Raw genomic sequence first — 12,606 nt, 5'->3', positions numbered from 1 at the left:
AACAATTTGAAAGCAGAACAACCCCACTTAGAAACTACCCATGTGTACAGCAGTCCCATAAGACTATCAAAAACTCTAAAATTGTTTTAGCTTGCCCAAATGTTCAATCTCAGAGGCTGGTTATTACAGCCTTTTAAGGCTGGTTATTACAGACACAAAGCTAGTTTACAATTGGACTATCTAAAAATTTCAAGAACATGAACATATTATAAACTTTGAGTAACATACAACAAACATGATTATAATTCCTATTGAATTGAATGATGGTATCTCAGATAGACCCAACAAGATGGGTAGTTCTTGATTTTTCCAGTTCTAAAGGCAATAGTCTGTGTATCCCATTTAATTTAGTAATTGCAAACTAGCATTGGTTGCAACTCCTTTTTTAGCCAATAATATTTTTTTTACTGCACAGCCAGAAAGTAGCTTTTACAAAAGATAGAGAATGTCACTATAATGTGGTCAAACAGCCCAACATTACTTTTCAATCTTTGCTCTCCTAACACCCAAGTGTTTTGTGACATGTTTTTTTCTTCATCCCCTCATGACATTATTGCTGATTCCTTTTCTTTCGTTTTCTATGCAGGTCATTCTTTTTTTTTTTAAATGATTTTGATTGCAAGTCCTCAGAGGTTGACTTATATTTCCTGACACAACAAAACTCTCCTTGAAACACCATAGCTGCTAATCAGTGTGTCTTCTTCTACAAATTTTTCTGTAGACCTACAGAATTTAATCCCTGTCTGTACCTTAAATTACAGCTTAGAGAAATCTAAGGATTTTTTTCTTTTGAAACTCCAGAGTTGATGATTGAAGTTGTATTCTTTGTTATTTAGTGACCAGATGCAGTTGGATAAAAAGTAGCTTTCTAGTAAATTTACACTCCCTCAAGGGCAACTGAGCACCCAGCATCTGTTTGAAAATGTCAATAGATCCAAGTAGTAACTGTATATTCAGAGAGTTTATTCTAATCATTAACAAATCTTGAGGAAAAGAATTAAATGTGGACTGTGATTAGAATAGACTGATTTACAAATTTCAGCCAATGATCTCTGATTCTTGAATTAGGAGCAACAATAGGAAATAATGCTGGAAGCATGTTGGCCTTCATTACCTTGTAGGTTAGGATGGCATCACGTCTTCTTCTCCTTTATAAAAGTGTTGGGAATATCAATTTAGCTAGTCTTGCAGGGTAAGAAAGCTCCTGCATGCTGAACATCACTTTGGTGGCACATTTATGAATATCTTCCAAAACCTTTACGTCTCTTTGAAATAATGTGAAGCCAGAATCTTACTAAAACTGTTATTTTCACCCCTTTTTACTTATCTTAGTTACTAAAAATAAACTTTTTTAATTCAATGGTATAAGGTACCATTTTTAGTGGTCATGTACTTGAACCATGAAACTTTTGTGCCCTTTGGTGGCTTATCAAAATTTTTTACTGAATCTGGAATACTATCTATAGATTTGGTATGGTAAAATTCCAACATGGAAATGCTTCTGCTATAATAAACAATACTTTAAGAAGACTGATAAAGTTTAGTTAAATTGACAGGGACATAACAGATGATAACATTTAATGTGAGCAAAGAAGAAGAAGAGTAGATTTACAAAAGAAGGCAGTAGAAAACAACATTTAAAGAAATTTAAAATTAATTTCTTGTGAATTATTATCTCAATTAATCAGTAGTTGTACTGAACCAATCGTGCTCAAATCCTCCTCAGGGCCATACTGTGGTGTTTCTTTTGTGGAGGGTGAAACTTTCCCGATAGTAGAGTGTAGGTGGTCTTCTATCATTGTAATATCCTTTCTTGTTTTAGTTTAAAGCTTATTCCAATAGGCAATGCTTAGAAGTCCTCCAAAAAAAAATGTCCCCCCAGATCCCACCTTAAATACCAGTGAAATTGATACCCATCAATATCACAAGCTCACTATCACAAGTTCACATGATAGCTCCAATTCTGAGAATAGGACAATGATCAGTGTAGGGGCTAATGTCACTATAAATGATGATAATGGGTTTCAAGAGATCCTTTCTAGAAGCTCTAAAAAAAGGAAAAAAATCTCCCCAATCAAAAACGTTTCCCGCCTCCCCGCCCAAGATCCTCCCTCCCTAAACTTAGGAATATTTATCTTAAAATATCTCCTATTACTCCCTTTGAAATAAAAAAATTACTACAATAAGAGTTGCAACTTTCAAATTGCTAAAATAAATATTCTCTCTTAATATTCACTGTGATGGATCTCTGCTAATAGCTGTCCAAGATCAGAAATCAATCCAGGAAATGAATAATGCAATACATCATATTAGGACCAAAACTAGCAGCAGCTATGACAATATATACCCTACATGGATAAAGAATCTCACCCCTTCATATAAACAGGAACTCCTAAATTGTTATAATCATGCTTGGGCATCTTCTATGTTCCCCAATATATGGAAATGTTCGTCCCTCCTACCAATCCTAAAGAAAAATAAACCCAAAGATAACCCTGAGTCCTATAGGCCCATAATGGTTACTCCTGTGATGGGTAAAATAATGGAGAAAATGATATAATACAGACTCTTGTGGTTCGTTGAAAAAAATAATATGATTCCTCACACTCAAACTGGATTCAGGAAACACCACTCCTCAGCATATGCTTTCACTTTGTTAAAAAATGCAATAAGTGAATAATTCTAAAAAAATAATGTCCTAGTTGCAGCTTTCTTAGATTTTGAAGGGGCATATGACAATGTGAACCACCAAATCCTTTTAAACAAACTTGCATACCTTGGACTACCCCCCAAGCTAGTATCTTTTATAAAATCCTTCATAGAAGTGCGAAGTTTCATTGTTTGTGTTGGTTCAGCCTCTTCACCCCAAAAGACAATAACCAAAGGCCTACCTCAGGGAGCAGTCCTCAGTTGCCTCCTCTTTGCCCTATATCTCTGGGACATGAACCTCCCCCACACGAGTCTATAATATGCTGACGATCTGGTGATATGATCATCTGGCAACACCTTTGAGATAGCACAGTCAAATCTGCAAAAGTCACTTTTCCAATTTGAAAAATTCTTACAGCATTCAGATTTACCCATTGCACCTACCAAGTCCAAAATAATCCAATTTCACCAAAAGTAGAATCCCATTAATGCAAGATTATCTCTAAAAGGGACAACTATTCTAGATGATAATCATATTAATTACTTAAGTCTTATGCTTAACCAAAAACCTAATGACAGTATACTCATCATAAACTCAATAACAACATGTAATGGAAAAACAATTATACTAAAAAGACTTCTTTCCATACAATGGGGATGTAAGGAGAAAACATTACTACCGTTTTATAATTCATATATAAGACCCCATATTGACTATGGGCTCATCGTCTATGGTGCATGTGCAAAGACCCAGATGCAAAAAATTGAAACAACACAAAATGATATAATATGTCTCATATTTGGTCTTAGGAAACCCACAAGCACCAAGTTTCTGCTTATGGAGAGTGGATTAACAACAATATGGGAGAGATGTAGCTTTCTCTTGACAAAACATCTTACAAAAATTGAATCAAATAGCTCACACACCCTACATAATTGGTTAAGAAATACAGCCATGTATAGAGGCATTGCAGATGAGTATGCCAACATTCAGAAGAAGTTCCCCGTACCAGCAAAGTCTATTGCACCCACTTTCCCCCAATCCCCTTGATGGAATTGGTCAAATCCCATAATAAATACTGATTTCTCAAAGTGGACTAAAGATTTAACCCCCATCGCTTTTGTCCAAAAAAAAATTGCTGAACTTAATACAATTACCTATAAAAACCACTTCTAAATATTTGTTGATGCGTCAAAAATGAATGAGGAGGTAGCAAGTGGTGCTTTTCTTCCTCATCTGAAAATTGCAATGGGCGAGAGATTATATAATAATTTATTTATAATGTCTGCTGAGTTAAATGCTTATTTCATGGCATTAGAACACCTTAAGGAAAACAAACCTTTGTTTGCAATCTCAAATAAAATTAGTGTATATTCTGACTCTTTATCCAGCCTCGAGTTGCTGGCATCAGCTCCTCCGTATAAGTTGGACATTGACACTTATCATTGTCTCAGTATTATAGATAATCTTGCTTCAAGTGGCAGGAAAACTTATTTTCAGTATATTCCTAGCCACTCTGGCATAAGTGGTAATCATCAGGTTGATGAAATAGCAAAAAATGCTATATTGACTAGCCAAGTGGGAGACCAATCCCGATTAGAGATATTTACCGATGGAGGCTATCAGATACTAATTTTGATAAGATCAATGCTATTCTTTCCCCCTTTACTAATAAGTGTCTGTCTAAAATTTATCATAGAATTTTTTCTGGAACAAATGGACTAAATTTTCTTGTGTTCTCGCATAAATTTTCTATTTCAAGTGGTTCAATTCCCCTGTCCCCTCTTTGCAGGCATTGTAATATGAATAATGAAACAATTGACCATTGCCTATTTGAATTTAATATGCTGACATCTGCACAACATACCTTGCTTTACAAACTGTTAAAATGTTTCAAACACCACAAAATCTCACTATCAGCCAAGAGCCTAGCCAAGTATACCTGCACACAGAGCATAGAAAGCAACATCTATCAACTGATAATTGAACTCCTAGAGTTGAAAGATCTACTGAAAGATATCTGAAAATATCTAATAATCATGAGGCAATCAAGCCAGTAGCTCTGTAGCCCACAGAGTGAAGCAAAAGGAAAAGGGCTAAATAGTATCACTGAAAAGCCCGCCTGCTGTTAAATAGAAGAAGAAAAGAAGAAATCTTTAACATTCATATTTAAGATGATTGCTGCAAAAATTATAATGAGTGTGCTCAGAAAAAAACCTGTTATATCTTCAAAAATGTTCAGATTCTCTCTAATATTTATTTGAAACTTTTTGCTAACAGTAGAACAGTTTTTCTAATCTTTATTGTTCCAACCAATCATCTATTGGCATAGCATCACTTAGATTAGCCTACTCTAAAAAAAAGACATCCTTAACCATCAGAAGAACAGAATCCTAATGAGCAAACAATTTCATTTCTATGACAGAAGTTAGGGACAACAACACATTAGCTTACTATATATTCTAAAAAAGGAACTTTTGTCAGTTAATGACCATTCCTTTCAAATCTAAAACATTGCCTTATCAGGACACCACTTTTCAAGATGGTAAACCTAGAGAGTAGAACATCACAAGGAGGATATATGCTAGAGACAAAAGAGAACCATCTTATAATGAGTGTGAATCTTCAATTCAAACTTGATTTGCATATTCCAATTAAGTTTCACTCAATTTAAGATTTATTTATTCATTTACATTAATATATATTGTATGTTTGTTCGCATTGATTGTTTATTTAATTTCTGTAAGTTTCATTTATACTTTAATAGCAAAATATTTGTTTTCGTCTTAAGCTTGATTTTCATATTCAATCTAAGCATTAGTTGCTTTAAGATCTATTTATTCATTTATATTATTACTTGTTGTATGTTTTTTTCTATGATTGTTTGTTTTGTGCTCTTGTGATTGCTAGTTTGTGCTCTTTGTTATGATTAAACTTATGTTTAAAACAACTCACCCTTACCTCCTTGATGATCATATATATAGTCTTAGGATCATGGGTGTAGGGAGGGGGGAAGCTGCCCCCACCCACCCTAGACCTTCAAATTTACATTAGATATGGCTGAAAAAGCAGATGGTTTGGAAAAAGCAGTTGATAAAACTCCATCACACTATCAACTGCCCTCCCCCCCCCCCCTTAGACAATATGCTGCCTAATGCTGCCCATGCTTAGGATATATTAGTCATCCAAAAAAAAAGAAATTATTAGGCTAATTAATAATATGTAGTATGTTTACATTAATTAGATTATCATGTCTGTTTTTACTATAGGTAGGCTATTATTTACATTTTTAACTCATTTAAACCATTTTTTTAAATCTAATACTCAGCATAGCCTAGTCACTCAGGCTTAAATAGATATCAAAAGTCAGTCAATATATACCAAATCATATTATTGAGTTAGGACTAAAGTGAATACACCATTCGATGCCTTTTTTTTATGTCGATTACAAATATAATAAGCATTTCTATCGGAAATGAATTTCAGCCCCCACCTATATATGCCAATTCAGGTTTAGGTTAGGTATAGCCTATATAGGGGGGGGGGGCTGAAATTCATCTCCATTAGAAATGCTTATTAGCCTATATTCGTAATCAGCATAAAAAAAGGCATCAAATGGTGTATTCACTTTAGTCCTAACTCAATAATATGATTTGGTATATATTGACCCAAAAGTCTACATAGGTTAATCTGATTTACAGTAAATCAATCAATGGAAAAAAACAAAAAAACAAATGTATTGTACCCAGACAATATACACATCCCCTCTCATGAATAACCATCAGGGGGGATGTGTGTATTGTCTGGGCAACAAGCTAGGCTATAATGTTGAAAAGGAGCATAAAATAAGGAATCATGGAATCAGGAATCAGGAATCATCTCATGGTATCATTTTTATTTTGGTTGCTTTGAATAAATCCTAAACATGTTTGCTCTAGCATGTCTCATTCTTGAGAGCCTCTATTCTCTTGGTCTACCTTCAAGATAACTCAGGTGAACTTTATGCTTCTGTCCAGCCCTATGAAGTTACTGACCATTTTGCAGGGATGGAGATTTATTTGCTGGTTGGCGAATTTGAAAAAAAAAATAACTTGTGGTGTGTTCTGTCCACAATGGGGAGTATTAGGGTTTCATACAAAATGAGGACACCTCTATATCTATCAAGTCCAAGATCTTAATTAAAACTGCGTCAGTTATATATTCCCAAGAATGCATGCGACTAAAATTGAATAGTTTGCTTTTCCTGACAGTGTTGAATTGTAGGCAACGCTGCAGTAGCAATGACTGTGACTTGATTTGTAATTTTTAGACGAAAATGGCCATGTATCGTCGAAATAACTAATTAATCAGTATCAACCAAAAAACATGGTTCCTACCCTTCTTTATACTATTGAAATTTTGGTATGATTGACCACTCTTCTAATATTTCATGGCATTTGGTTAGGAAGACTAAAATAATAAAATCACATATCTGTTCCCATTATTCTCAGATAACACAAAACATTTGTCTTTAGTAGACGTTGAGTCTTAAATGTCCGTTGAAGATCACGAAAAAAATCTTATCACATGAAAACTATCGATTTTTACAATATCGAGCTGCAAAATGGTGATTTTAGCCCTAATAGGGCTGAAAGGATATTTGACGATAGTTATTATCTTATCAAAAAACAAGTTACGGAGCTTTTCAGTTTCAGAGACCATATATTGTGCGTGTGGTTGGGAATTCGCCCTTAATATAATTTTGATTATTTAAAAATAAGGGGCTGTTATCATCAACGTAATAATTCGGTGATTGAAAAGGATACCAAGGGCACCGGCTTATAATTTTCCAGGGGGGCAGACACCAAAATGGCAGTGATAGGTGGGGGCATTTGACAATACTTTAGCATGTATTTCTTAGGAGTAGGTTTATTTTTCAATACATTTAGAGAAAACTTCCTCAAAGAAAAAAGGAACTACCTTTACATTCAAAATGAAACAAAACCCACAAAATTACAAACTGAGAGGATGCCTGGGAAAAGGATCAATACATTAAATATATAACATCTTTAATTATTATTCTTAATCAATTATGTAAAAGAAAACCTAGAGTAAAAGAAAAACAGACTCAAACCAAATCTCCTTGAACTACCAAACTATTCATATTTCTATTAAAATCTAGCCATGTCTTAGAATATCCGAGTTGTATCCTTTCGAAATGATCACTTTTTTGGAATCCCAAAACCTCTGACCCTTAATACATCACCAATATCACCTTATTCCTAAAAATCTCTTTCTGTATTTTAATATATCTTATATCCCTCATCTGATTCCTTAAAACTAAATTCGAACACATCTTACCCTTTTCCTCACTATGTCCTGTATGCCTATTAAAAAATTTACCCGTAGCCTTCGAGTTCTCTACCTCCAAAGTAAACTTATTTTCCTCACATAATTGACGAGCCTTCCTAAACACTCAATCTACTGTTTTACCAACATTCAACTCAAATTTCCTGTTTAAAAAGAAATCTTGTAATAAATTCAATAGTCTTTGTATTTTCTCATCTGAATCTGTAACTAAAACTATATCATTTTCGAAAAGGAGCATGCATAACCCTGATATATCCAGTGTGGCTCACTTTGCGCTCCCTTCTCATTCATACATTTTTATAGACTATTTATGTAAATACTAAGTAACTTAGGCACCAGGGTATATCCCTGCTTTACTCCTATCTTATATAGTTGTATCCAAGACAAATTCCTACCAACATTAATCGCTAATTTCGTTGCCCTGTAAATTTATACTAAAATAACTAAAAACAATCGGAGGACCCGCCTCTAGTAGACTCTCCATAAGTACCACACTATCTACAACGTCAAATATATCTTTCAATTCCACAAATGCTGCAAACAATCAAAGGAAATGAATTTAAAGGAAATGGGAACTTCCTCGGAGGGTGTAAAAAGGGAGGCTTTGAATAAATTAGGAGGGAGGAGGAGCGTGCGTAGCTGTGTTGGCCTCAGGTGGCTTGGTGCTGTGGTGAGCTGTTAGTAGTAGTAGTAGTTCTCTTAGTGATTAAAAAAACAAAAATTTCGGGTCATTTCGGTCATTTCGGGGATTCCTATTTTTATTCACTAAGACTTTTAACGTAAAAATGTGCAGCATGTTCGTTCATGAACAATCTTGTCAAAGAAGATTTGAATCATATCACTTAATCTTTCCTTTGTGTCAATCCATATAGCCAAAATGTCAATGGGAATTTTTTCAACACTATCAGGCATAAATTTATTTAGTTTACTTCTGATATCTTTTATTGGATAATTTGTCTTCTGTTCTTCAATATCAGTGACTTTTTTCTTGGCAAAAGAGTCAGGTACCCAAGCGTTTTCAAGTTTTGGAAATGCAGCCTTCGGTAGAGTAACGGGGATATTTATCACAGTAGGTCTATGCATACCTTTACCCTGACTAAAATACTGAGGCAAAGGCGTTCTACCTCCTTGCAATAGAGGGTGACGATATACAGGTGACATTAAATCAATTAAAAATTAGGCGTTTGCTATAACTATCATATAACTAAAACTATATCATACAAATTTCATATCTGCTCCCGATCTTGATTCTAATTAACTAGAAAAAATTCCACAAAATAAGATTTTCAAGGAAAAGTAAAGAATTGCAGTAAACTCATATGGGTAAAAATAGAATTAGACTTTCTACCAAGCGTAAGAGTACCACAAATCAGCATCAATAAATAAATAAAATCCAAAAAGAACAGAAATCAAAGGCAAAGCTACAGTATTGCCTATAGTTAAGGCTATCAAGCTTCAATGTTCTATTGTTTATTTATTCATTATTTTTCACCAGAGGCACTTCATATGGAAGGGATGGTCAAATAAACTTCAGAGGGGCTCATGCAATTAGAAATCGGAAGTTATAGTGCCCTCTTTAACAGTGAAAAGTGATCGGAGGGTCAAAAGCAACCCCCACGCTTTTTTTTACCAAATGCATCAGATAAAAATTTTGAGACAGCCATTATGTTGAAAATAGATCAAAGGTCAGATAACAAAACTACGGTGTCAACACAGCCCCCCACGGCCGGGGGATGACGTTGTAAGTTACGACCATGGGGCATATATGGTTCTTATGGAAGAGATGCTCGTATAAACTTCAAAGAGGGCTCTTTGATTGGAAATTGAAAGTTCTATATCTCTTTTTATGAGTCAAAAGTGATCAGAGGGAAGCTCGCCCCCAACCCGTTCCCCCCCACATGCATCAGTTAGAAATTTATATAGAGCCATTTTGTTGAAAAAAGTTCTAAAATCAGATAATAAAAACTCCGACATCGGCACAGCCTCCTAGAACCCGGAGGCAGGCGTTTTAAAATTGTGCCCTGGGTGCATATATGGCTCTTACGGAAGGAGGATCGTATTTACTTCAGAGATGGCTCATTTGATTGGAAATTGAAAGTTCTAGTTCACTTTTAGTGAGTCAAAGTAATCGAAGGGCAGCTAGTCCCCCGATGCCCTTTTCCCCCAAACCCATCCGATAAAAAATTTGAGATAGCTCTTTTTATAAACTAGTTCAAACATCAGATAACAAAACTCTGGTGTCGACAAAACCCCACAAGGCCCGGGGGCAGGCGTTGTAAGCTATGCCCTGGGGGCATGTTTCGCTTTTATGGAAGGGATGCTCGAACAAATTTCAGGGAGGGCTCAGTTGATTGAAAATTTGAAGTTCTAGCTCACTTTTTAAGATTCAAAAGGGACCGGAGGGCAATTAAACCACCACGCCCTTTTCCCCCAAATGAATTAAAAAAAAGTTTGAGACAGCCATTTTGTTAAAAATAGTTAAAAGGGCAGTAACAAAAACTCTGGGGTTAAAAAACCCCAAAGGGTCCGGGCCAGGTGTTTTTAGATTAGCACTGGTTGCATATGTGGTTCTTATGGAAGGGATGCTCGTATAAACTTCAGAGAGGGCTCATTTGATTGAAACTTGAACGTTATAGTTCATTTTTTAAGAATCAAAAGAGGTTCGAGGATCCCCCATCCTAAAAAAGCTCTTCACGCCTTTTTTTCCCCAAAAGTTTCCGATAAAAATTTTGAAATAACCCTTTTTTAAAAAAAATAGTTCAAACACCAGATAACAAAAAAACTCTGGGGACGACACAAACTTCCAGAGCCCGGGGGCAAATGTTTTAAGTTATGCTCCGGGGGCCTATGAGATTTTACATAAGGGGTGGTTGTAGAAACTTTGAAGGTTTCTCATTTGATCTTTTTATGAGCCAAAGTGATTAGAAAGTATCGCCCCCCACATAAACACACCCTCTTTTCCCCAAATGTATCCGATTAAAATTTTGAGATAGTCAGTTATTTTGAAATAGCCCAACTATCAGATAACAAAACGTCGGGATCAACACCCCCCCCGGATCCCGGGGAAGGGTTGTAACTTATGCCCCAGGGGCATATAGAGTTTCTCATGGAAGAGGTTGTCGTATAAACTTCGGAGAAACTCAAATGATTAGAAATTGAAAATTTTTAATTTTATCTTTAAGAGTCAAAAGTGATCCGATGGTACCCCGCCCCCGACTTTCTTTTCCCCAAATAGGTCCGATCGAATTTTTTTATAGTCATTTTGTTCAAAATAGACCGAAGATCATATAGCACAAACCTCAAGGATAACACAGCCCTCCAGAACCCGGAAGTAAGTGTTGTAAATTATGTCCAGGGGTATATAAAATTTTTGTGGAGGGGATGGTCGCATAAACTCTGGAGGGGGCTAATTCAATTTTAAATTGGAATTTCTACTTTTCTTATTAAGAGTCAAAAGTGATCGGGGCAATTAGCCCCCCCCGCCCCAAAATGCCTTTTTACCAAATGGATCCGATCAAAATTTTGATATAGCCATTTCGTTCATAATAGTTTAAAGATCAAGAATAGAAAATTCCAGGTTTGACACAACCCCATAGAGTCCACAGAGCTCATAATAGTTTAAATATCAAGGAGCGAAAACTCCAGGTTCGACACAACCCCACAGAGTCCGGGGGCAATTGTTGTAAGTTATGCCCTGGGGGCATATAAGGTTTTATTTAAGGGGTGGTCGTATAAACTTCAGAGATGGCTCATTTGATTGGAAATTGAAAGTTCTAGTTACCTTTTTAAGAGTCATAAAAAGTGATCGGATGGAATCTACCCCCTTTTTTACACACCCTTCACATCCTCTTTTCCGAAAATACACCCGATCAAAATTTTGAGATCACCATTAATTTTGAAATAGGCCAACGATCAGATGACAAACTAATCAGGTTCAACATACCCCCCCCCCCCCCCCCGAATGGGGGGCTTATAAGGTTTCTATAGAAGAGGTGGTTGTATAGACTTCAGAGAGGACTCAAATCATTATAAATTGAAAGTTCTAGCTCCCCTTTTTCAAGGCCATAAGATTTCAATGTTTTATTATTTTGTTTTCCATGGGCACTTCATTTGGCGGGAGTGGTCGTATAAACTTTGGGGGGGGGAATTGATTGGAAATTGAGAGCTCTAGTGCCCATTTTCAGAGTAAAAAGTGAACAGAGGGTAGCTAGCCTCCCCCACGCCCTTTTTCCTAAAATGTATCTAATAAATATTTTTGAGATAGCCATTTTGTTGAAAATAGTTCAAAGATCAAATAACAGAAACACCGAGGTCGGCATAACCCCCCAGAGTCCCCAAGTTTTTACGGTTGTTGGTCGTACGGTTTTACGGTTTTTGGTTTTTAGGGTTTTACGGTTGTTGGTCGTTTGCACTTTACTGAAAAAATATGAATGTTTTTACTTTTATAACTTTAATAAATCAAATAATTTTAAGATTTTGATTACTAAATATCAGTATAAGTATATTAAACTGACAATGCATATTCATTTGTATTTTTTCTAGTAAAGTGCAAATTATGTTCTGGCCTTGGGAAGGCATAGGGGTTTTGAGCCCAAATTATGTTAATT

At 35.6% G+C, this 12,606-nt stretch overlaps 2 protein-coding genes across 2 annotated transcripts in view; both read right to left on the bottom strand.

Moving 5' to 3' along the window:
* Fbw5 (F-box and WD repeat domain containing 5) overlaps positions 1–6,870 on the bottom strand; it is a 63,741-nt gene extending 56,871 nt beyond the window's left edge. Inside the window, exon 1 of the mRNA XM_089094841.1 lies at positions 6,800–6,870. Coding sequence (XP_088950967.1) covers positions 6,800–6,865 — 66 coding nt within the window. The 5' untranslated portion in view covers positions 6,866–6,870. The remainder of the gene's footprint in view (positions 1–6,799) is intronic.
* A 1,903-nt stretch (positions 6,871–8,773) lies between these two features.
* LOC148948959 (uncharacterized) overlaps positions 8,774–12,606 on the bottom strand; it is a 110,923-nt gene continuing 107,090 nt past the window's right edge. The window contains 1 exon segment of the mRNA XM_089095070.1: positions 8,774–9,126. Coding sequence (XP_088951196.1) covers positions 8,774–9,126 — 353 coding nt within the window.

Source organism: Artemia sp. Qi Xiang Cuo, chromosome 9 (genome assembly GCF_049724085.1).
Source record: "Artemia sp. Qi Xiang Cuo chromosome 9, ASM4972408v1, whole genome shotgun sequence".
NCBI classification, from domain to species: domain Eukaryota; kingdom Metazoa; phylum Arthropoda; class Branchiopoda; order Anostraca; family Artemiidae; genus Artemia; species Artemia sp. Qi Xiang Cuo.
This window is presented reverse-complemented; position numbering and strand designations above follow the sequence as displayed.